The following is a 23,760-nucleotide window of genomic DNA, read 5'->3' as shown; positions in this document are numbered from 1 at the left end:
GGAGAGTTCACAATTTCCCAAGGGAGACCATTCCGCTGTCGAACAGCTCTTATTGTCAGAAAGTTCTTCCTGGTGTTTAGTATGAATCTCCTTTCTATTAACTTGAAGCGGTTGGTTTGAGTCCTACCCCCCAGAGCAGGAGAAAGCAAGCTTGCGCCATCTTCCATGTGACAACCCTTTGATATTTGAAGATGGCTATCATATCTCCTCTCAGTCTCCTCTTTTCCAGGTTAAGAATACCCAGCTTCTTCAACCGTTCCTCATAAGGCTTGGCTTCCAGACCCTTGATCATCTTAGTTGCCCTCCTCTGCACACAATAACTGATAATGACCTGGTTTGGTTTTTAATTAGGTAAATGCCTGGACTAGCTTTGGAAGGATGCCAGTAAGCTAGGAGTAAGCAAGAGGACCTTAATATAGCCTCCAGCATAGTCTTCAAAAGCCTTATCCCTTTCTCCATGCAAGCCAAGGTGAAGAGATGGGGCTCTACTACACCTTTCCATGGGTTAGAGTTATTTGGCAACCCTGGGTTGATAACCTTATTTTATTGATACTCCCGACAATTCTTCCATGGGAGCTCAAGGCAATGTTCACAAGTCTTCAATACCTGCCTGTGACTGGCTGCTTTCTCTTTCTGTTTCCCACTGCAAGTTGACCAATACAACACTAGCGTCCCAGTTAGAAGAGCCCCAGGAAGATAACAGTTTGGGTGAGCAGGCCCAGGGCTGAGGATCCTGGAACAGCCTTGTAGTGAAGTTGTAATTTCTGTGTATCTGGCAAACTTTGAGTTACAGGTAGGTAGCCATGTTGGTCTGCCATAGTCAAAACAAAATAAAATAAAAAATTCCTTCCAGTAGCACTTTAGAGACCAACTAAGTTTGTTCTTACCAAGAACAAACTTAGTTGGTCTCTAAGGTGCTACTGGAAGGAATTTTTTTTTTATTTTGTTTTGGCAAACTTTGGTTCATGCCGGAGTGTAGCATTGTGGGAGAAATAGAGCTGTGGTATTCTGGGAAGTGGGTGTGTGGCCCCTTAAGAGGAACTCCTCTGTCTTTAAGAGTGAGCTAAATTGCATCCTGACCAGGAAGAGATGTTACCTGGTTTGCAATGCAGATTTACAATGCAAAAGTGAGAACCTGACACAGCTGGGGGCTTGAGTATTGATTGGGTTGTAAAGGCTATCAAGCACTTCACAAACTTAGGAGCCTGGTTGAGAGATGTGGGAATCTAGGGAGTGTCCTTTGTTCTCAAGGTCTGAAGACCAAACAAGGTTCAGCTGTGTGATCTCCTGACACTCAGGAAATATAGTTCCATCATGCAGCTATGGGTAAATTTGTCATTAACCTAAAGAAAGGATTGGTCCCTAACTTGTGTCTCATGTGGGATTGTGGGGATAAAGGATTTGGGGATTCAGATGCAAATTGCAGAACACCTTGCCCTGGTGCTCTCCCTCAGGAGTTAATGGACTCTTGACCACACACTGTACTATGAGACCTGGTTATTTTGTAAGTATGTTTTAGTCATATTCTACAATGTTGTTATTTTCTTGTTTGTAACCTTCTAAGAAATGTGCAAACCTTTTGAGTTGTCTTTTCAATAAATTTGGAAAAGGACTTTTGCCTTTCTGTAAGCTAAACTGGTGCCTGACCACTCAACACCTACCTGTTGAATTTCTAGTAAAACTCTGGAAGTCTGTGTCACAGTAATAGAGGTGGTGGCAGTTCTACTGATTTACGTTTTGCAACAAAGAACGGCACTCTCACCCACCTTGACCAGTTCCTGCCAGTGCCTAGGAGGAATGGGTGAGGGGGGATGGTAGCCGTCCACTACAAGTCCTCCCCCCCATCACTCCATGCACAAATATGTGCCTGTGCCAAAAATGGGCTTTCTGGATTCTGCCATTTGTTTGAAGAAGTAGAGGGATGGGGAAGAATATGGGTTCAGATCACATTCAAAGCTGATACCCTAACCCTAATTCACACTTTTTGAAACATTACATGAACCAAAACAAAATCAGCCTTTGAAATCCACCCTCTGAATATTTCAGTGCGTATCTCTAGCCAGGTAATGTGTATAGAAATGCAGGTTCTGAAGTAGTATACAGATACTTCCTCTGATCCTGAAAGTAGTATGCAACCATCATGGCTAGTGGCCTTGGATTGTAGCTACCTTTATGATCTTAAGCCAGTCCTGTCTGTCCACCTAGCCTACCTCGCAGGGTTATTGTGAAGATAAAATGGGGAGAAATATATCTCAGCATTGATTTCCTTGCAGGAAAGACTGTGAGGGTGTCTATATGTTTATTTCTATACACACACACACACACACACACGGCTTGAGTCTCCACAGCAGACTATTCAGCACTGTTGATCTTTTAAAGACGGCAGCATTATCGGAAGGCATAAGCCTGCCCAAACTACTCATGCCTACTCAAAAATAATCTTACATGATCACCCTGCATCTTGGCACTAAATGGTTGGCTGTATAATGTGCAACTTAAGTTGCTGTTTTGCAGCATGTTAATTCCAAGTTATTTCTTGTTCTGTGCTTTTGTCACATGCAAGCTATGCTGCTAGTCAAAATGTGAGGAAACTCTGCTCTCTTTTTTTCCAGTTGAATCTTATGATTCATGAGCAGCTGAGTGAACCAAGCTTTCAATCAGGGAGCTTTTCAAGTTCTTACAGTGCAACACCTACAGATGGCCAGGGCATGTTTTGACAGCTTGTTAACAGGTAGCCTGTGTATAGTTTGGGCTTTCGTTCCATCCTTTCTCTGTCTCAACTATTGTAATAACAGATGGGGAATGCAACAAGGGGATCCTCCTTGACACTTTGCACTCATTCTCTGCAAAGCAAAGATGTGACCCACAGCTCCCTGGTGATTTTACAACAAGTTGGTTGAGCTTGCTTCACAGACATTTTCCTTCTGCTGGGGATTAGCATAATGCATACTTATGCCACACCCTGCTTGGCTGTTTAATCATATGACAATTATTTCCGAACGCTGAGTGTCTTCTCTGTGGGAAGGGAGGTGAGCTGGGGAAAGCCTTAGTTTGTGCAATTTGACTGGCTGCAAACAGCTGATCCCTCCCTTTTCCTGAATCTACATGCCTCTTGCTCATAGGTGAATGGATGCAGATGTGGGTGTTGTATAATGCAGCTGCCAACTGTTTGTCTGAGATACTTTGTGATCAGCTTTTGATGCCTTCCAAACCTTTTCTCCTGCGGGTGACGTGGGCTTCTAGGTAGGACACCAGCGAGACCACAAGCGGTTCATGGGAGTATACAGCCATCATCTGCGTGAGGGTCTTTCTTCTTACGAAGCAAGGAAAGGAACTGTACAGCTGTGACTCCTTTATCCGCTTCAGACAAAAGGAAGACAGGCAAGGCCATGGTGAAGTTGGCAGCTGCCCTTTTGTGTGCAGGTTGCTTTCTGCTTACGGTCACAGGTAAGAAGCCCTTGTGGCTCTTTTCACATCTGGCATGGGGTGGTCAATGAAGCATTAAGCCCCAATAGGCTCGTAATTTGTTGATGGTGTGGTCCTTCCTAGATTTTATGCCTAGGATGAAAAGATACAGGTTCTCTCTCTCTCTCTCTCTAACTTTGGGGTGGGTGGTAGTGCTCTTCCAACCATCAGGTGGTAGATGTGGACAAGAGTGCCCCATACTCAACTTATTACTTTGCCAGCTCCACCTCCTGCTGCTGGGAGAGAAGATATTTGCCTACATTCCTACCTCTGTGATCTCCACATTGGGCTGCTCTTGACAATTGTTCTCAAGCAGCAGCTGGTACAGAACATGGCTCCCCATCTGTTGACACTCATAGGTTGGTGAAAATACATCTAAAACATCTGTACTGGCAAGCAGTTTGTTTACAGACCTCTGCATTCTGGGTGTATCAGGAAGTATTTGCATAGGAAGCTACCTGGGCCTTCAGGTCTGCTCATGAGAGCCTGCTCCAGGTTCCCTCCTTTAGGAAGGTGAGATGGTTGAGATCATCCCCCAGGGGCAGGTATTTTTCTCTATTGGTTCCAGAGTTGTGGATTAATATCCCCAAAGATGGCCTGTGGTCACCTTCAGTGGACATCTGAAGGTTATTTCATTCCACCTGGCATTTAAGGGTAATGGCAATTTCTTACTTTTGCTTGTTTGCAGTTTGCATGTTTGTTGTTTTAACGACAGCTTTTATATAGGAGTTTTTTGTTTTTTAAAAATATTTTAAGTTGTTGTAAGCTGCCTTCTGAACAAGCTTCACTTGAACAGCAGTCTGTAAATGTTGTACATTTACAGACTGGGGATGGCTAGAAAAAAAAAAATGACGAAGTAAGATAATTAAACAGGTTAGAAGAATCAGATTGTAATAAGGCTTCTATTTCCCCTGGCATGTATGTATTTCTCCAATAAGGAAAAATAAACTTTCAAACACATTTCTATGATAGAGCCAAGGATGAAGGAAGGGGAGGCGATGGGGCCCTCCACCTTGGGTGTCATCACTGAGGGGGGTGACATTCGGTGAGCCACCTGCCCGCGACTCCCAAGCCTACCTCGAGCTGTCAGGGGAAGGGGTGGAGCTGCGCTGCCTTACCAGCAGCCTTCCCCCCTTCGTTTTGACAGCTCGGGGGAGGCTTGGGAGTTGTGAGCGGGTAGCGCGCCATTGCCCCCCCCCCGCTCCTGGGATGCTTCCTGGGGGGGAGCCTGCCCTGAGCTGTCAAAAGGAAGAGGGAAGGGAGGAAGGCTGCTGGCAAAGCAGTGCGGCTCCCTTCTCCCCCCCCCTCCAGGGAAAGCAGCCCGCCACGGGTGGCTCGCTCCACCCCCCATGGGCGTCTCGCCCCTGGGACACTCGCTGTGGTGCCCCCCTGGGATGCTCAATCCGCCCCCATGGCCCCGCCCCCACGTGCACAGCTCCACCTCTGTTTAGAGCAGGGGCATCTAATATTAATAATAATTAGAGCTCAGTTCTGTAAGAGAAATGCATAAATGATGTTGCCCGATAATTTATTTGGATTATAAATTACAACAAAAATATTATTTTTTATTACTTTGCAATTCATTTCCAACAGAGGGGCCATTTCCCAGCTATATAGTTCTAAGAAACATCAACCAACTGTGGTTCTTCATATCATGTGGTGTTAACTTTTTCATTGGATCAGAGCATTATCTTGAAGCACATTGGCGACTACAATATTTGGTCGTCTTTAAGCTGGGGTTGCCATATTTCAAAACGTTAAAATCCGGAAAGAAAAGTAGTTGAGTTTTTTCCTGATTTCCACCCGGACACTGCTTGCAACTGCAGTACAGGTATTCTATTCCAGAAATTCTGTACGTATGGTAACCCTAATTTAAGCTGAACTCCCATCACCACATATTTGGGAGTAAGTCCAGAACCATCTTTCACTGAGGCTGCATGCACACCATACATTTAAAGCCGATTTAAAGAAAATGCCCTCCTCCAAAAGAATCCTGGGAATTGTAGTTTGCTAAATGGCTGGGACTTACAGCCCTGCGAGGAATAAACTAGAGTTCCTAGGATTTTTGTTGGGGGTGGGGGGGGGAGAATGTGCTTTAAATGTGAAATATACTCGGAGTCCAGTGTGAATTTCATGCTCTTTATTCAGCTCATAGTAGTGAGGAATGCAGTTCCCCCAAAACTTTTGCTTTATATACAATATTTACACAATGGGCCCCACGTGATTGGCTAATTCTGGGATACTCCTGTATCCCAATCAGAGTGTGGATTCACTTCCACCTGGAGTTGGATTGGGTGGCTCCTGTGGACCAATCAGACTGCTGCAATCTCAATCCTATTGTTCTGGGACCAATCAGACTGCTGCAATCTCAATCCTATTGTTCTAGGACCAATCAGACTGCTGCAGTTTGGATCCTATTCAACTCAGTACATAACAAAATGTATGGTGTGTATGCAACTTAAGGAAGAATTTGTTGCTCTGCCTCAGGCAGCAAAATGTCTTATCTCTAGTCATGGTGAACCTTACCTAAGGCTGGCCATGTTATTTTGGCACCTGAGGCAGAAAATCCCACAAACTATAACAGATAAAAACGATACATTAAGGGGGGGGTAGAACCCTTTGCTGCCTTTCCATTATACCCAAAATCAGCTTCCAGAGGTGGCCACCTCTTTCTGTTAGAAAGTCTACTTAACGGAAGTGTAAGGTAAAGGTAAAGGGACCGCTGACCAGTAGGTTCAGTCACGGACGACTCTGAGGTTGCAGCGCTCATCTTGCTTTATTGGCTGAGGGAGCCATCGTACAGCTTCTGGGTCATGTGGCCAGCATGACTAAGCTGCTTTCTGGTGAACCAGAGCAGGGCACAGAAACACCGTTTACCTTCCCGACGGAGCGGTACCTATTTATCTACTTGCACTTTGACATGCTTTCGAACTGCTAGGTTGGCAGGAGCTGGGACTGAGCAAAGGGAGCTCACCCCGTCGCGGGGATTCGAACCGCCGACCTTCTGATCAGCAAACCCTAGGCTCTGTAGTTATTAGACCTTTAAATTACACATTTGGGTAAAAAGAATGCTTACAAAAGAGGATTGTACTACTTGGTCACATTCATTTTGTATTTTTTAAAACGTCCAGCCCTTTTACTGCAATCTGGAAGCTGCTTATTAGCATTATAATCAGTACTGCTATATTTTCATTTTTAAAAAAATAAAAAAGCACCAACAGGCTTTTTAAATACATAATGTAATGAGTTCAGACTCCCAATAGTACCAATCATCTGTAGGTGATCTCATGAGTTTGCATTTTTATTTTTGCATGCAGTGGAGGGGGAGGGCAGAGGCAGGAGGCAAAATCCAGCAAGGTTATAGGCCTAGGCACGGCTTTGCTGTTACAAACTATGGAAGCAGAAACAACCCAAGGCCTGCAATGAACAGGTGCTCTTTGCAAACTCTGAAATGCAAGTGAAAGTCTTTACCAGTGTAAGAAGAGAAAGGAATGCAAGTTCTGGCCATAAAAATAAGTGATCTTTGTATTAATATAGCTGCATTACCCACACAGCTCTATTATGTGACTTGCAAACTCCTGATCTAGTGTTTCGTCTTGAGCATTATTGAACAAGCTGTTTTCCCGACTCATGCATTTAAAAACTTAATTCATTAACACCAACAGTCCTAATTTACAAAACTTAGCCCAATTTTTCTGAAATGAATGATAATTGCCTGAAAACTGGTGTGCTGGACAAGCTTTTCAGTTTATCACATAACTAATGAATGACTGAAAGGATGACAGTCTTCCAGAGAAGAAGAAAGTTCATCTGAGTAGGTGAAGAATGATAATCCACACCATCTCATTAAGTTTGGTATGTGGACTTTCTTGTTCTACAAAAAAATCAGACTGGGAGTTGCCTCTTTATGACACTTGGTAAGACTTCAGTTTTCAAATGCAGAGGCAGCCTGTATATTGAACGGTGTATTTTATAGGACATATTCAATTCAACAGTTGTATTTTTATGTTGTGAACTGCCCTGAGATCTTTGGATGAAGGGTGGTATTATATGACGACGACGATGACTAATAATAATAATGTATATTGCTCCTATTTGGCCAAACTGCGGGAGGCAGTGAAGGATAGGCGTGCCTGGCGTGCTCTGGTCCATGGGGTCACGAAGAGTCGGACACGACTGAATGACTGAACAACAACAAAAATATTGCTGCTATGACAGAATCCATAGTCTGCTTCAGTGATTTCCTCATGAGGGACTGTTTGTAGTGAAACCTCATTACCAATACTTATTTTTGATACTACTGATTTGCACTTGACTTGAGTGCCCACCCTTCCCTAAAATGTCAGGCCCCCATGGCCAACATAGCACTAGATTATTTCCAAATAGTCCATGCTCCACACTGAAGCCATGTCAATCCTCTGTTTCAGGTCCACATATACCTGTTAGCACTGTTTGCTGTATAAAAAGCTGACATGAGGACTGCAGTCACATGTTCCACACCTTTCCCTCAAAGTCCCAATCTTTAAGTGTTGTTTAAACGTCATCTTGAATGCCAATCTCACCTCATGGCTTCAATATGTTGAGTCATGTTGACAACCTGCTGGTGAGGAAGGGGCATGTTCATGAGTCTGTGCCTGCCATCCTCTCGGAAGTTAGTCATGGCCTCTGAATCATAAGCAACCTCTTTCACTCTTCTTTATCCTCGTCTTCTCTTCCCTTGGCTTATGAGCCACTGTCATAAGTGGTTGTTGACAGTGCTGCTGATCAACCTGTTTTCCCTGTCCGTAGTATGCACTCAGTTTAGGAAAACGCACCCAGTTGAAACCATTTCCATGATTGTTTATGTTACAAGGTTCCTGCATGAATATGAAGTTGGATTTGCTGAGGCCCATGGTCCCTTCCAAGTCTGTGCTTCTGTAACTTCTAAGCAAATAATGAGGAGCTAAAGTGGGGGAGAGGAGAGACGCAAAACAGGAAGGGTCAAAGGCCTGCCAATCTACATTTCAATAACAGAAATGCAGTTTGTTGTTCTTTGACTGTTGATAATACCTGTGATATCACAGATCCTGCTACCTGTGCAGCTTGGAGCTGTTTTTGAAGTGTGACATTTGTATGTGTGCTTGCCCACAGATAAAGCTATGAAAGAAAGAGAAATAATGCAGGGTTGCACCATTCCCCCATCGCAATGTCATTTTTCCTAGTCAGTCAGTCAGTCAATCAATCAATCTGTGCTTCTTTGTACACGTAGGTAGCCGTGTTGGTCTGCCATAGTAAAACAAAAATATTAAAATTTTAAAAATCCTTCTAGTAGCACCTTAGAGACCAACCAAGTTTGTTATTGGTATGAGCTTTGGTGGTGCTATACAGGATTCTATTCCTTAAAATTTTTTTTTACCATTATTAACAAGATCAGCAAAACTGTTTTTATTTTTAAAAACCTTCCAATCATAATATTCCACAAGTAAATATAACTTAGCAGAAAATTACAACATTTCTTTTATAAAAACTCAAAACCTACCTGAATTTGCTTTCGTGGGAGGTAATTATTTTCTTGACAATATTGCATAAAGGGCCACCTGTTTCCCCATAATTTATTTCTATATTCCCTTGCAATTCTCACTCTTGGATTAGACAAAGGATACGATTTCATACTGCAGCAAGGATACTGAGAGACTGTGGTTGCTCTCTGTTTTCTCCCTCCTGCTTCATTATCTCCTCTGGCTTTTAATCACAGTATATTAAAGTTCCATATAGCATGAATTAAATCATTGATGCCCTAATAATAATCTTTGCTCCCCCAAACCATGAACATATGTGTGTGATTCTTCTTTGAGTGCCCTGCATGCCTCTGTCTTCTGTGTCAACAGAGCCATTTTCCTCACAAAGATGTGTTTTCCTGCACTCCAACTGCAGAACCGCTCAAAAGCCAGTAATGAGGTACCTATTGAGATTGCCATGCAAATTGCCTCGATAACGGTGTCTAGAGGGAACTGAGTAATGAGGTGCTTGTGTCATCCAGGAAGTCACTTATCACATCCTATTTCGTCAAGTTTTAAAATACGGATACTCCAGTGCAAAAATCACTGGAAAGGAGAATGATTACCCATTTTTCATTCACTGAAGCTGCCCATGTTCCATTTTTGTCATTAGAAAGCAACCCTACTCATATTGCCAGATTTTCAGGATAGTTTCCAGGCCCTCCAATTGTCCCAATTTTCCAGGGACATCCCTGATTTAAAGAAGCTGTCCTGGTTTCTGAGTTGATCCTGGAAAGTCCAACTTTCCCTAAGGGTGTCTCTGTTTTCATTACAGAAATGTTGGAGGGTGTGGAGTTATCCGACTGCTGAGCCATCTGAAGGGAATTTTTAATGTTTAATGTTTCATTATGTGATATATATATATATGGCAACCCAGTAAGATGTATGGGGTATAAATAGTAAAGTTATCATTATGGAATGGGACGTCCCTATTGTAATTGGTGAAATGTTGGAGGGTATGAGTTCCCCTTTAGACAGAATATATTGCTGGCTTTTCAAAATATTCATCCGCTGTTCAACACAGATTTGTTGGAACAAAGCAGTGCAATAAAAAGAAACTGGCACTCTGCTGTTTGGGTATGTACAGATGTTCCACAGAGGAGATGTTTTGGGTGAGATTGTCTGTTGTTATCGGAAAAGGACTATTTTTACCAATCCATTTGCACTGCCTGCACGACTCCAAGCATTTGAATTAGGAGCATTGGAAGCTACCTTATACTTAATAGACCCATTGGTCTATCCAGCTCAGTATGGCTACACACCAACTGACAGCAGCTCTCCAGGGTTCAGATGATGGGCATTATCAGTCCTATCTGGAGATGCCATTCAGATATGGGATTGAGCTTGAGACCTTCTTTGCATGCAAAGCAGATGCCCTACCACTGATCTATGGACTTTTACATTGATGATATCAACTGCTGCTTCTAGTGTAATCTGTCCTTGCATCAGCACACTGGGATTTACTGAGTGATCCCAGACCTCAGGTGTTTCATGGCTTGTCAATGGGATCTAAGGATGCTCTAGGTCAGGTATGGGAAACCTGTGGCCCTCCAGATGTTATTGGACCAGTGGTGTGCCGTCAGTGGACTAGGGGAACTAGGCTAATCCCCTAAATCAGCCTTTCTCAACCTTGGGTCCACAGATGTTTTTGGCCTACAACTCCCATGATCCCTAGGTAGCAGGACCAGTGGTCAGGGATGATGGGAGTTGTAGGCCAAAAACATCTGGGGATCCAAGGTTGAGAAAGGCTGCCCTAAATGTTCCTCTGGTGCCTCCTCCCCAAAGCTCGCAAAGCTTCTGCCTAGTTTAGGGAGGGGTGTGTGATGCTCACACACATGGTGTCAGGATGTTGCAATGTCCAACATGAGCATTGGTTGCCCTTGCAAGCTAGTGCCTCTGGCCCTAACTATTCTCCTTTGAAAAATTTCACTGCATACCACATACTACAACTCCCATAACCACTGATCATGGGCCATGCTGATCAAGACTGATGGGTCTTGGACAGCCAATAACATCTTACTACTTCAGCATCCACCTGGGACACGGGTGGTGCTGTGGGTTAAACCACAGAGTCTAGGGCTTGCTGATCAGAAGGTCGGCGGTTCGAATCCCCACAATGGGTGAGCTCCCATTGCTCAGTCCCTGCTCCTGCCCACCTAGCAGTTCGAAAGCACATCAAAGTGCAAGTAGATACATAGGTACCGCTCCAGCCGGAAGGTAAACGGCGTTTCCGTGTGCTGCTCTGGTTCACCAGAAGCTGCTTTGTCATGCTGGCCACATGACCCAGAACTTGTACGCCGGCTCCCTCGGCCAGTAACGCGAGATGAGCCCGAACCCCAGAGTCAGACACGACTGGACCTAATGGTCAGGGGTCCTTTACCTTTACCTTTTTACTTCAGCATCCAGGTCAGTTTATTAGACTGCCCTAACATTACATTTTCCGGAGGCAGATTCAGAGGAACAGTTAAGGAGCTGACATGGTTGTTGGTTATTATGGCTGATTGTTGTTGAAGCACTGTGGTTCTGACACATACCAAATGCATAGTGGTTCACCACTTTCTGTCTTAACTCAAGATGTCATTTCTTATCCTGTGGTCCTGTGATTTCACCACCCATGCACAAATGTATCAGAACATTTAGTCACTGGTCATCACAACATTGTGTGGCTTTTAGCACATTGATACCTCAACATATCCCTCCCCCCCAACAGCAGGCTTTGCCAGGCACTGAAGAGCAACTGGAAATCTAAAATTTGTTTATATATGGCAGGGCTGTCCAACTCCCAAGAGACTATGATCTACTCACAGTATTAAAAAAAATGTTGTGTGGAGAGCTGAATTTGACACTCAGTTGGACTTCTTCCCAATTCAGAAGACATTGTTATTAAGTAAAATGGATGAGAAATGTCAACTTCTTCTGTGATTTTTTCCAGATGCAAAATGATGTAAGGACTATGTACACACACCATACATTGAAAGTACTGTACCCCCATCCAATAATTCTGGGAGAACTGTAGGTTTTTTTCTCACAAGCCATGGTTCCCAGCACCTTAAGCAATGACAGTTTTCAAGATTATTTGTAGGGTGGAAGATGCACTTTAAATATGTGGTATGTACTCAGCCTCAGATTTCAATCCAGAATTATAAATGCATAGGCTCTAGAGAACCCCACCCCATCGCAAAAAAGCAAAGCTAGGAATAGTGCCATCAACAACTCTGATCAGAAACAATGTAAGGTTTTTCAGTGTAGCAGCTTTTGTTTTTAGTAGCTGTCTCCTGATCTGCACAGCAACTGTAGCTATGCTAAAAGCAATTTTGATTCTGATTCGCCCTCAATGTTATGTGAATACAGTGGTACCTCGGGTTAAGAACTTAATTTGTTCCGGAGGTCTGTTCTTAACCTGAAACTGTTCTTAACCTGAAGCACCACTTTAGCTAATGGGGCCTCCCGCTGCTGCTTCGCCGCCAGAGCACGATTTGCTGTTCTTATCCTGAAGCAACGTTATTCTGGGTTGGCGGAGTATGTAATCTGAAGCGTATGTACGTAACCTGAAGCATATGTAACCCGAGGTACCACTGTACATCAATCAGATTTTATACTGCTGCAGTTCTGTTGGCACTTAAAGTGGAATTATTTCACAGTTTCACATTTCCTATGTGCTACAGTGCTTTGTCTTTCCTAATGCCTCATTTGCTTAACTTGCAGAGTGATGGAAAGACTACAGATTAACTGGAGCACAGACAGGAAGAGGTCTTAATGAAACAATGTCACCACATCAATATTACTGTTAATCATTTCTATAGCACTTTTCCGTTATGCTTTGGGTCCAAGATTTAAATGGTTCTTTCTCATCTGTATGGCGTCCCCAGTTTTCACCATCCTGGCCCAGAAACTCCTCAAATCCCTGCTTGCTTGCCTGCTTCACCAACAGAACACAACCTCACCCCTCTCAGTGGTGGCTAGTCTAGTAGAGCAATTGCAGTCTGCCTTCAGGCACCATCTCCTGTCTATAACCAGTTCAGTGGGGTGGCACTATTTCCTTCCTCCATCTTTGTTTCAGTGTTGCTGTTGTAGGGTTCAGCAGAGAGGAGAATGGGGACAAAACCAGAATTACTGCCTCCAGTGGAAGTGAGTTCCATAGTTTAACTCTGTGCTGAGCAAATATTAATATACCTGATTGGATATCTTCAGCATTCCCAGGATATTGGGCATGCCAGCTATAATCTTCTTCTATCCAATATTCACAGTTTATTTTCAAGTGGTTTGCCACCATGCAACAGGAGGAGAGAATTCAAGACTTCAGGAAGAAATCTTGTTGGCACATTGGCATCATGGCACCATTGAAAACATCCTTTTTATTTGGGGCGGATCGGGTGTAGGGAAATGATACCTGCAAACCAAAATACTTGTTTTCGAACACTTCCATTGAGATTACTTTGGGAATTCGTAAACAAGCTTTTGGGAGTTGCAGCCAAACCGGCTTCTAGACTCTAGAGGCTGCATCACATGTTTCATGTTCATTCTGATGAATTAAGCTAGTGTGATTCTATAAATGAGATCATTATGTTTCATTTCTGAGAGTTCCTGTTTTGAATCAAGTGGGCCAACTGCATCAGTCATGCCATCTTCCATGGGACCCCGATGCAAAAGCTGTGGAAAAAGGCACATTCTGTGATGGGAATCATTAGGAACAGGATAGAAAATAAAATTTACTAATATCAAGTTTGGGCGGGGAAAGTTATTTTGGGTTCCTTCCAGACTAGTTTAACTCAGAGCAACCACAATCTTTCAGATTTTATATAAAGCTCAGGTTACACAAGTCTGCCATCATGCTGTTATAGCAGGCCAGAATCCTTGGCAGATATCCTGGGGAAACAAGGCAGACTGAAGCTTTGCATTCTGTTATAATGTCTTTCTAAATTATTGTGTTCTTTCGATAGGCAGTGATGACTTTGACTTAGCGGATGCTCTTGACAAAGGTAAGATTCCTGGCAAAAAAAATTAATATTATTTATTTGATCTAAACATCAAACTGAAGTGAATCCTCTTTCAACGTAAGTCAATGGCAAAACTGGAAATCATTGCACAGAAATAAATATGGAACCCTGGGTAGATTTTCTGAAGAAACAAAACACACAAAGGGGTCTAAAAGAAGTAAAACAAATGCTGCAGTTCTAGTTGTTGTTTTTATTTTTATTCTTGTTATTATTTTAAAAAGAAATTTAAAAAAGAGGCAGAACACGTTTAACATGATTTGCTGGAGATCTCCCGCTTCTGGTCATGACCAAAAGAGAAACCCAAATCTAGGATTCAAAGGAGCATGTATGTAAATTATGCATATCCTAACTTTTCCTAAACCATTTGTGCTTCCTATTCCTCCCCACACAACAACCTATGCGGAGAACTACATATGCATAATCCTCCCAGAATCCTTCATCAGATGCCATTGTGTGTACATGTTGTTTTGGGGTTTGTTTGTTTTTTAGCAACTTGTCTTTCTATCTAAATAGCAACCTTTTTTTTTTTTTTAGTATAGGCAAACTCAAATAATGAGTTTGGGGTTCTGGATGGTACCTTCTTTACCCAGGAGTAGATCTTGGAGGGGGATTCACAGAAGATGCAGTTGGATCTTGGCCCAAGAATTCTTCATTTTAAACATATTTTTAAATGCCTTGAAATGTGATTCTTCTTGATTGAATCCAAGAGTATCTAGCACCAGCTACTTGCTATCTGGGAGAAGGGAGACGAAAAAATATATAAATCTAGAAGGGGCCATTGGAGTTGCTTCTACTTTAAAGCAGGGGTGTGAACATCTTCTTCAGTCCAGGGACCACATTCCTGCATGGGGAACCACCTGGGCACTGTGGCAGAAGGGGCTCGAGGCAAAATTGGGCAAATGTAATTCTTATCTTCACATGACAGGCTACATTTCAGCCATGTAAAAGTCAGAGGTTTCACACACACACACACACACACACACACACCCCTCTTCATCTTCCATCCCAGCAAGCAAGAGGCATTTTTTGCAGTTCAAGAAGGACACCTTCCAGCCAGGCAAGGGTGCTTGAGGATGGCATAGAACAGGGAAAGAGTCCCTGAGGGGCTTAGGTGGCTACATTTGGCCCTCAAGTCTGGACTTCCCAACCCCTGCTTTAAAATAAAGGGCCAATCATATTTCACAATGCAATGTATATACAGGTCAAGGGTGGTGTGTCCCATTTTGCCACCTGAGGTGAAATAAGAAAGTGCCACCCTGCAGCCAAATGAGTATAGAATTTCAACCTTAATCATCCCGCTTGGATTGAGAAACGTAATATCAAGTTGCCACTGCTTTTGATATGCTGTATGATACACTAACTTTGATTTTTATCGTGTTAGGTACCCCAAAGCCGCCTCCAGCTACCAAAAAGCCTTCAGTGGGTGAGATGCTGTAATTATACTCCCTCTTTTTATGCTCTTTTAGATGTGGTAGATATTTTATGTTATGCCACACTCACGCAGCAGCCATTTTGTGGCTGGTGCTTGGGAACTTTCCCAAAACATCAAATCTGTTTCATGGGCTATAAAGGCTAGTGACCCTTGCCTTAAACCAGACATTGGCAAACTCGGCTCTCCAGATGTTTTTGGACTACAACTCCCATCATCCCTGACCACTGGTCCTCCTAGCTAGGGATGATGCTAGTTGTAGTCCCAAAACATCTGGAGGGCCGAGTTTGCCTTTGCCTGCCTTAAACTAAGGAAGTTAAAACAATGCTCTTGCTAAGGGAAGAAAAATATGTATAGATTATATTCATTTATGGAAATGTTTATCATTAATTGGTGGCAATCCCAGACCTAACCTGTATTCTCACCTTGAACCGCATTCAGGTAGCAAAGGAAATAATGGAATGAATGATTTGCATTGTTAATTAGGCAGATTTAAAATGTTATAGTTAACACTGGATACAGATTTAAAACAGGGGCATTAATTCTGATTTCCATTTTGTTTCTCTTCATGGATACGCTTCTCAAAATGTTTAATAGATGGCAACTCCAGACCTAAGCTGTATCCGGACCTTAGACCACACGGAGGTGGCAACGCAAACAATGGTAAGAAGTATTTTCACTTTTATGATCTAAAAATAAATAAATGAGTGTTCATTTCTGATAATTAGAGTTACAGGTAGATAGCCGTGTTGGTCTGCCGTAGTCGAAACAAAATAAAAATTAAAAAAAATCCTTCCAGTAGCACCTTAGAGACCAACTAAGTTTGTTATTGGTATGAGCTTTCGTGTGCAAGCACATCTGAAGAAGTATCTGAAGAAGTGTGCATGCACGCGAAAGCTCATATCAAGAACAAACTTAGTTGGTCTCTAAGGTGCTACTGGAAGGAATTCTGATAATTACAGTTATATAAGCATAAATGTTTTGGAAATCCTTATTAGATTAGTATTTTTCTAAGTTCTATCCTAAGTTTTCCCTGTTATTATGAGATTATTATTTTTTTCTTTTGGAAATGTTCCCTTAGCATGTCTGACTGGAGCAGATCAGCCCTGAATTATGCTGTGTACTGTTGTAGTTTTGTGTGTGTGTGTGTGTGTGTGTAGAGAGAGAGAGAGAGAGAGAAAGAGAACTTTAGATTAAGGAACAGGAACCTGCGGCATTCCATATGTTGTAGGACAATTCCCATTATCACTGACCATTGATAGCTGTGGCTAATGGGAGCTGAAGTTCAATAATATCTGAAGGGCTGCAGGATCCCTATCCAACTTTAGATTAAAAAATGGATTATAAATGATGGGATGAACTGTCTGGGCATAGACATGGGATGGCTGTTACAATTGTTCATATTTGTTTTCTATTTTAATGCTTTCACTTATTGTTGAAAACTGGTATTTTATCTACATTGATAATGCTCATCCATTTGCAATATGTTTTGATTTCTTTTAGATCCCGACTTTCACTTAGGAGATGCCTTCGGTGCTGGTGGTAAGTGTTTGTCCATACCCTACATTTTGCAGTAATCTTTTAATTTTTTTCCAGCCAAATCCACAAATAAAGGAACTCCAATTAGTTGGATTTAAACTCGTAATGCTAATTTAACTTAATTTCATCTAAACACATTCTGCATTACCCATTTAAATCCATGTAATCTGGATTAACAGGGTTATGAATCAGACTTTAGCCCTTTCACATGTGCATTCTACGAATTTATGAACTCATTGTGACTGTGAAATTAGGGTCAACATTAAAATTGACAAGTTAACAATCTAGTTTCAGGTATATTTAGGATGCAATACAGAAAAATGGAGTAGTTAATTTATGAAGGTATGTAGGCCTTGCACCACCATACAAGCAATATATTATAATCCTAGGAAATCATACTATGCTCAACAGTCCTTATTCTCAGGTAAAGTGCATAGGATTACAGCCTTAAATATGCATTGCATCATAAGACTCACATGTTGCATCCCCTATTGAAAAAGTTTGAGACTCTTGCTTCTTAGTGTGTTTTGCATTTTTAATCCATACCACTTACAAAGAATAATGAGTGCATGAACTTCTTGTGGTTACCACACCTGTGCTCTCACTACCTACACAGAAGCATCAACAGAAGGAAACATAAGTAAATTGGCTATTTGTGTGGCCAGGCAGAGTCCCCCGAACCCCGGGCAGCCCCTGAGGGAAATAACGACATGTGACAATGTTCTATGGGATTAAATTGACCACAACTTTATTAATATTCAGATGTAGGGAGACCTTGGCTCAGGCATTGGGCGTTTATCCTTCCCAGCCTTCCAGCCGGGGTTCTGGATAATTTCAGGGTTATCCAGCATGAGTGGGGAGTGGGCTAGCTCTGGAGAACATATGTTCAAGTAGATAGCCTGCCCCCCTGTTCACCGCCGCTGGAGGGGAAGGGCAGTGATGACCTCAAGGCGTATGGTCAATGCCTCCCCCTGAGACCCCTTTAACGGGAACCCTGTTATCGACACCGCAATGGGGGCAGGGGTCACTGCCCCCCCAATTTTGTAGATGACTAAAGGATTCCGCCCAAGGCCTGCAACCACCAGAGTTGTGACGAATTGCTACGGGAAAGGCGAAACCTGACGATGCAGGGAAAGTCCTTTCCGGCCCTTCAACAGCAACCTTGACATAGCAGCGCCTGCGTGCCTGTGTGGCTGTGGAAAAAAAAGATGGTTAACCTGCAAAGTAAATGTCAATTGAGGGAGTGGAGGGTGGGGAAACTAAATCCAATGGCCGCTTCCCAGGTATGACTCAATTTCTATTGTGTGTACTGTATAATCCCTCCTTCTACCTGGCCAATCCCCCGGCAACACCTCCCCAGCCGGGATTGGGCGGCTGCTGAAGTAGGTAAAGTCCAAAGGTATCCAACCTGGGAAGGTGGTGTCAGGCCCAATGGCCAGGAGCTGCACCATGATCCGAGGGGGCTACTCACGATCACGCAAAATGCACACCCCATTTGATGTGGGGAACGTTCATTTTTCCTTAGCACAATGGACCAATATTGTGTTTTTGTAACATAACACAGATATTTATGTAAACTTTTAAAAAAAGGACTAATCATCGGAATTGATTCAAACTAAACATTTGCACTTTAAAAAAGAAAAAGGAAACCCTGTAAAACCAGTTAGGGCATGTTAGGCTCAACCTTTCAAGATGGAAACCTTCAAAGTACCATATTTCTAGAACTAAAGCCCAGCAAAGGCTGAAGCGAGAAAGAAAGAATTCTGTGCCTTGTTTTGAATTTTCATTTCTTTAAATTGTACCTGTCCTTTCTAGATGGTCCTCCTCCAAACCCTCAGCCATACCCACGTCCACGTCCACAGCCAGGAAGCCATATTAATTCTGGTAAGCATAATTTGTGGTAAATGCAAAAGGCTGTTTAACAAGCAATTTGTTGCCTATATATTTTTTATAATTATGACTGAGTTTAGGAGCAAAGTGATTGATGTGATGACAAGGAGATCTGTCTTGAGACACTCAAGGCTATTGGAGGGGTAACTCATCACATGCTGATGGGGGTTGTAGTTCAAAACATCTGGAATAGATCAGGTTGGGGAAGACTAGGGTCGTTCTGCAAAAACAGCACATATCTTACAGTATATGAGCTATTTGAAAATATATTGTTGCACTATTTTTGTTGTTGTTAGAATAGCAATTTTCTGTCAATCTGACTGCTAGGTATTGTAGCTTTTGAACAGACTCCAACTGGATGCTTTGAGTTACAGGTAGGTAGCCGTGTTGGTTTGCCGTAGTCGAAAAAAAAAGAAAAAATAATAAAATTCCTTCCAGGAGCACCTTAGAGACCAACTAAGTTTGTTCTTGATATGAGCTTTTGTGTGCATGCACACTTCTTCATGGATGCTTTGAGGTTAAAGATAGCTCATTTCTTGTATCTAGCTCTAGATCAGGGTTTCCCAAGCCTGGGTCTCCAGCTGTTTTTGGACTACAATTCCCATCACCCTTGACCACTGGTCCTGCTAGCTAGGGATGGTGGAAGTTGTAGTCCAAAACACCTGGAGACCTAAGTTTGGGAAACCCTGGTGTTGATATAGGCTGAAGGCAGGTAACTGCCTTTGAGCCAAGAAAGATGTTTGCAAAATATTAGCATTCATCCTGGGAAAAGCTGGGAAGGATACTGTAAGGTTTTCAGTGGCTGCTCATGAGTAACCAGTCTGACTCCAAGGTTTCTGAAACTAGGTTTCTTTATTGTGCAAATATGTACAGCGCAGCTATAAAAAATACGTCCAGCTCATCCTTTGGCAGAGTCTGGGAATGATCCCTTCCAGTTCTTTGCCCAGCATAAAAGTCGCGGGATGCGGAACCCCCGCCTACCCCCTCAGCGTCTTTCCCCCCTGCGCAAGTGGGGAGACGGAAAAGGTGCCTCCCCTCCAGCCTCTGCTTGGTATGTGGGCTCCCTCTCCCTGTCAGAGCCCTGACTCCTACTTCCCAGTCACATCTCTCCCTCCCCACTAGAGGGATCACTGCCTTCCCCACTGGAGGAAGATGAATTGCTCAGCAGTTGAGGCGGGGGCTCGCGATACTGATAAAGCCCTGGCAACTCCTTGCCTTGCGCCGAGGGCAGCCCCCTGACAGATACTTTGGAGAAAAGGACTAATACCATAATTTTAATTATTTGTAGGTGATTTTAATGATTTGGATCTCAACGATGGGAGACCTCCACCTCCAGGACCAGCAGGTAACCGACAGTGATTCAGGTCCTTCACATTGGTTCACAACATATCATAGCAACCTATCATCAGCATTATTTTAGCTGCACTCTTAGAAATTCATAGACCACAGATGGGAAAACTGTGGTCCTCCAGATATTGTTGGACTTCAACTCATCCTTAGCTATTGGCTGAGGCTGATCTGTGTTGGGGCCTAGCAACATCTTAATGTCCACATTAATGTCCTGCCAAAGAGTTTACAAAAAGGTGTAATTGACTGAGGAGTATGTATTATCCTTATTCTTCTTGCTGATACAGAATGAAAGCACAAAAGGTTAAGCTAACATCCTAATAACCGGCATAACTCTAGCAGAGTATTTTTTTAACCAAATCTTGCCAAATAGCTTGCTGTGGTTTTGACATTTCTCTATTTCTCTTCTCCCCAAAAATCATGTTTCTGTTTTTGTTGCTGTCTTTTGTTTCAGGGGGCAACGAGCACATTTCAAACCAAGGTGGAAACACTGGTAAGGCTAGTGTACAGGTTTTTTTTTTTTGTTGAAGTATATTATGGGGGCAAAGTACATTTTATGATTGATGCGCTTTTAAAAATCAGCCATGTTCACTTCGAATAAAAAGTAGCTGGAGGTCCCCAGTCTGATGAAAATCACTTTCCCATCCTCAGGCATTTATTTGCCCCTGGAGTTGCAGTTTGAAGTAAGCAGCAGTCAGGTGAAGGCGATATCTGTGGATGAAACCATTGATGTCCCCAACATGGATCAAGAGCATGCTCCAGTTGGTGGCCTGTGTAGCTGCTTTCCCTTCCAATTCAGGAAGGTCTGCATGTGGCCCTCAATGCCTTTTCTGGTAGCCCTTGGTAACCTTTGAAGCCCCACAGCCCTCACTGGGAGATGCTGGGCTTTGGGAAGGACGTATGAGGGCTCTAAGACTCTGCCAGATCCTCACACCTCCTTCCCAAAGCCTGGTAGTCAGTCATTGCTTCATTTATTGTGATTATGAGTTCTACTCAAATCTCTCTCTCTTAAAGTAAACAAACAATATTAGACCACCCAGACATGGATTATTATACTTTTTAAAATATACATGTGTGAAACTACCATAGTGTGCTGGTTCAGTTTCTATACTTAAAACAGAATATTCGTATGTTTCAGAAGAGAAATATGTGTTTCCTCCCCTTCTCTCTAGTGGATAGTTCGGCAGCTCAAATTTCGTCTCCTGTTGTGGTTGCAGTTGTGCTGTTAGCCTGTGGGGCAATAGCGGGCTACACTGCTTACAAGAAAAAGAGATACTGTTTTAAACCGAGAGGTAAGAATAACTGTAGTTACATATTTGCTATGATGAACTAAAAAATAATCATGGTTCTAATGGATGAAACCACTTGCAATGAAAATTCAAAACTGAAGAGATGAGTTAGAGATTCTTTGTTCTTGCCAATCTACTTCAAATCACCCAGAGATGATTCCTGCTAGATTCCTTCTGCCTACCTGTGGTTTAGCCTTTTACTATTTACTCTGTCAACTGTTTTTAAGGCATTTCCCACCTCTACTGTCAGACAGTCACATTCCTGAACCCAGAATGTTAGGTATGCAAGGCGTGTGCTCTATCACTGAACTCTGGACTCTTCCCGAATAACTGGGGATATCTGACTCTCCAAGCAAACAGAGATGGGAAGAATAATCCCTGCATTACCCACAGCAGAACTAGAGACTCAAGAGCGTGGGGAAAAGTACATTCTTTTCTACAAAAGTGTGAGAACAGCTGAGAAATACTATTTTACATTTAGAATAAATCTTTCTGGTTTCAACTTCTACCATGCCAGATTTTTAAGCTTCATTAAGGCTGGAATCATAAACACACATGAAATAAAGTTCTTAAGTGTTCAAGGACATGCATTAGGAAGCTCACAATTGCATATCCCCAGTGCTTTTTTTCTGGGGAGGGTGCAGGGATACGCATACCCCTAAACATGTTGTGAATCTAAGTTTGGCCTCTTTGAGGGGGCAGTATTTCAATATGAGTAGGAAAATGAGAGTACTCCTAAACATTTTTTTAAGAAAAAAAAGCACTGCATATCCCTGAGTATTTAGGAATGCACACTTGACAGGTTTACTGGAAGAATTACCAGTGCAGTCACAGCAGATACAATTGGCATGTAAAAGTTTGATAAACAAGTGGTTACACAAACTCATGGTTCCTTTGAGCATATAGGCTCTGATCTGAGCTTGGATTTCACCAAATTATAAGGGTTTGCAACATAATCCTACGCATTTGTCTTTTTGTTTGGAAGCAAGTCCCATTGTGTTCAATGGGGGTTTTCTCCCTTGTTAGTGTATTTGCATTGCACTGCACTTTGGGTAATGCATTCCTCTATTTTAAATTTATATGACATCTTTCATTTTAGGTGGGGCAGTTGTCTAAACCATCAAGAAACCAACTGAGAAATACTGACCTCCAGAAGATCATCTATAAACTCTCATGCACTGTGTTACATTTATGTATAAATTCTCCCATTGAGATTTTCAGTAATGACATTTTCCTTGAGTGAAAACTGTTAACCAATATTTCAAACCTAGAGACTAATTAATTGCACACAACTACATGAGAGTTCTTCAATAATATGACAAAAAATGTTTCTAAATGTCATACTTTGTAGGGGGGGAAGTCTTTCAACTATATTTTCTGTTTTACTCAGGGGGTAATTGGAACATGGTCACTACCTTGGAGGTAGCTTTGAGCAATATGCAGGTTTATTTGCCACTGACAATCAGAATATCAATAAATCTTTGTAATGGCAATATGAAGTGATTTATCTCAGTGCAGACATTACTCATTATTTGGATGAGCCTAATGCATTTTGGTAACATTTTATTAAGCAGCAGATGTCCTAGTCAGTAAATGTAGCATCAGATCCAGAGCATGTGAAAAACTGCATTCTCCCAACAAACCTGTCTGTGTATTAGAATCAATAACAGAGACCCTGTTGTTGGAGTTTCCAACATCAGAGATTCGGTGAATAACTACTGACTATGAGGCTTTCTTGGTCGTGCTGCCCTGGCAATAGAATGACCTCCCCAGATCTATCTGCTGGTGGTATGCTCTTAAGGACTTGGCAAAGGCAATTTTATTTTCTTATGCTTTTTAGTGAAATCTGCTTTTTAGATCTATTTTGGTTGCTAATGTGACTTCGTTGGGGTTTCTGATTTTAGTCAATTGTCTGGAAGGACAGGGTAGTGATTCTTTAATTCATGAATTCAATCTATTGGTATCTGTGAGATATGAAATAAATTGGGTTCACTTGCAAGTAATAACCCTCAATCAGCTATGTGGATCCACATGAACAAATGAACATGTTTCCGAATGCACATTCCCATCTGGATTCAGTCTGGTATGATAAAAAAAAAATGTATTGTGCATCGTGCAGTGTTAAAAACTCCACTAGTATCTGCAAGGCTACTAGTTGGGCTCAAGGGTTTCTGGCTTAGGGATATTGTATTTTTAAAAGTGGTGGTGGGATTCCCCCCCCCACCCCTGACTTTTCTGTCTATTTTTAATACATTATGATTTCTCAT

General features: G+C 42.4%; 1 protein-coding gene across 2 annotated transcripts; it reads left to right on the top strand.

Moving 5' to 3' along the window:
• The first annotated feature begins 1,260 nt into the window (after nt 1-1,260).
• XG (Xg glycoprotein (Xg blood group)) lies at nt 1,261-22,846 on the top strand. Of its 2 annotated transcripts, none has more exons than XM_033147466.1 (11): nt 1,261-1,504; nt 3,244-3,447; nt 13,943-13,981; nt 15,381-15,422; nt 16,026-16,091; nt 16,932-16,970; nt 18,783-18,851; nt 20,146-20,202; nt 20,659-20,697; nt 21,377-21,496; nt 22,593-22,846. In XM_033147466.1, the coding sequence occupies exons 2-11, from the start codon at nt 3,390-3,392 to the stop codon at nt 22,607-22,609; spliced, it is 546 nt and encodes a 181-aa protein (XP_033003357.1). In that variant the 5' UTR covers nt 1,261-1,504; nt 3,244-3,389; the 3' UTR covers nt 22,610-22,846. The 2 variants fall into 2 exon arrangements, with proteins under 2 accessions (XP_033003357.1, XP_033003358.1); XM_033147467.1 differs by lacking the exon at nt 1,261-1,504 and adding an exon at nt 2,510-2,731.
• Nucleotides 22,847-23,760: the final 914 nt, after the last annotated feature.

The sequence above is a fragment of the Lacerta agilis genome, chromosome 4, assembly GCF_009819535.1.
Source record: "Lacerta agilis isolate rLacAgi1 chromosome 4, rLacAgi1.pri, whole genome shotgun sequence".
Lineage (NCBI taxonomy): Eukaryota > Metazoa > Chordata > Lepidosauria > Squamata > Lacertidae > Lacerta > Lacerta agilis.
Note: the sequence above shows the minus strand (reverse complement) of the source record. Positions and strands in the feature narration are given on the sequence as shown.

Excerpts from the sequence above, each read along its gene's own strand:
- XG (XM_033147466.1), top strand. The coding sequence starts at position 3,390 with ATGGTGAAGTTGGCAGCTGCCCTTTTGTGTGCAGGTTGCTTTCTGCTT. Across the intron at positions 15,423-16,025 it reads TACCAAAAAGCCTTCAGTGG|ATGGCAACTCCAGACCTAAG; the intron begins GTGAGATGCTGT and ends AATGTTTAATAG. Across the intron at positions 20,698-21,376 it reads AAACCAAGGTGGAAACACTG|TGGATAGTTCGGCAGCTCAA; the intron begins GTAAGGCTAGTG and ends CCTTCTCTCTAG.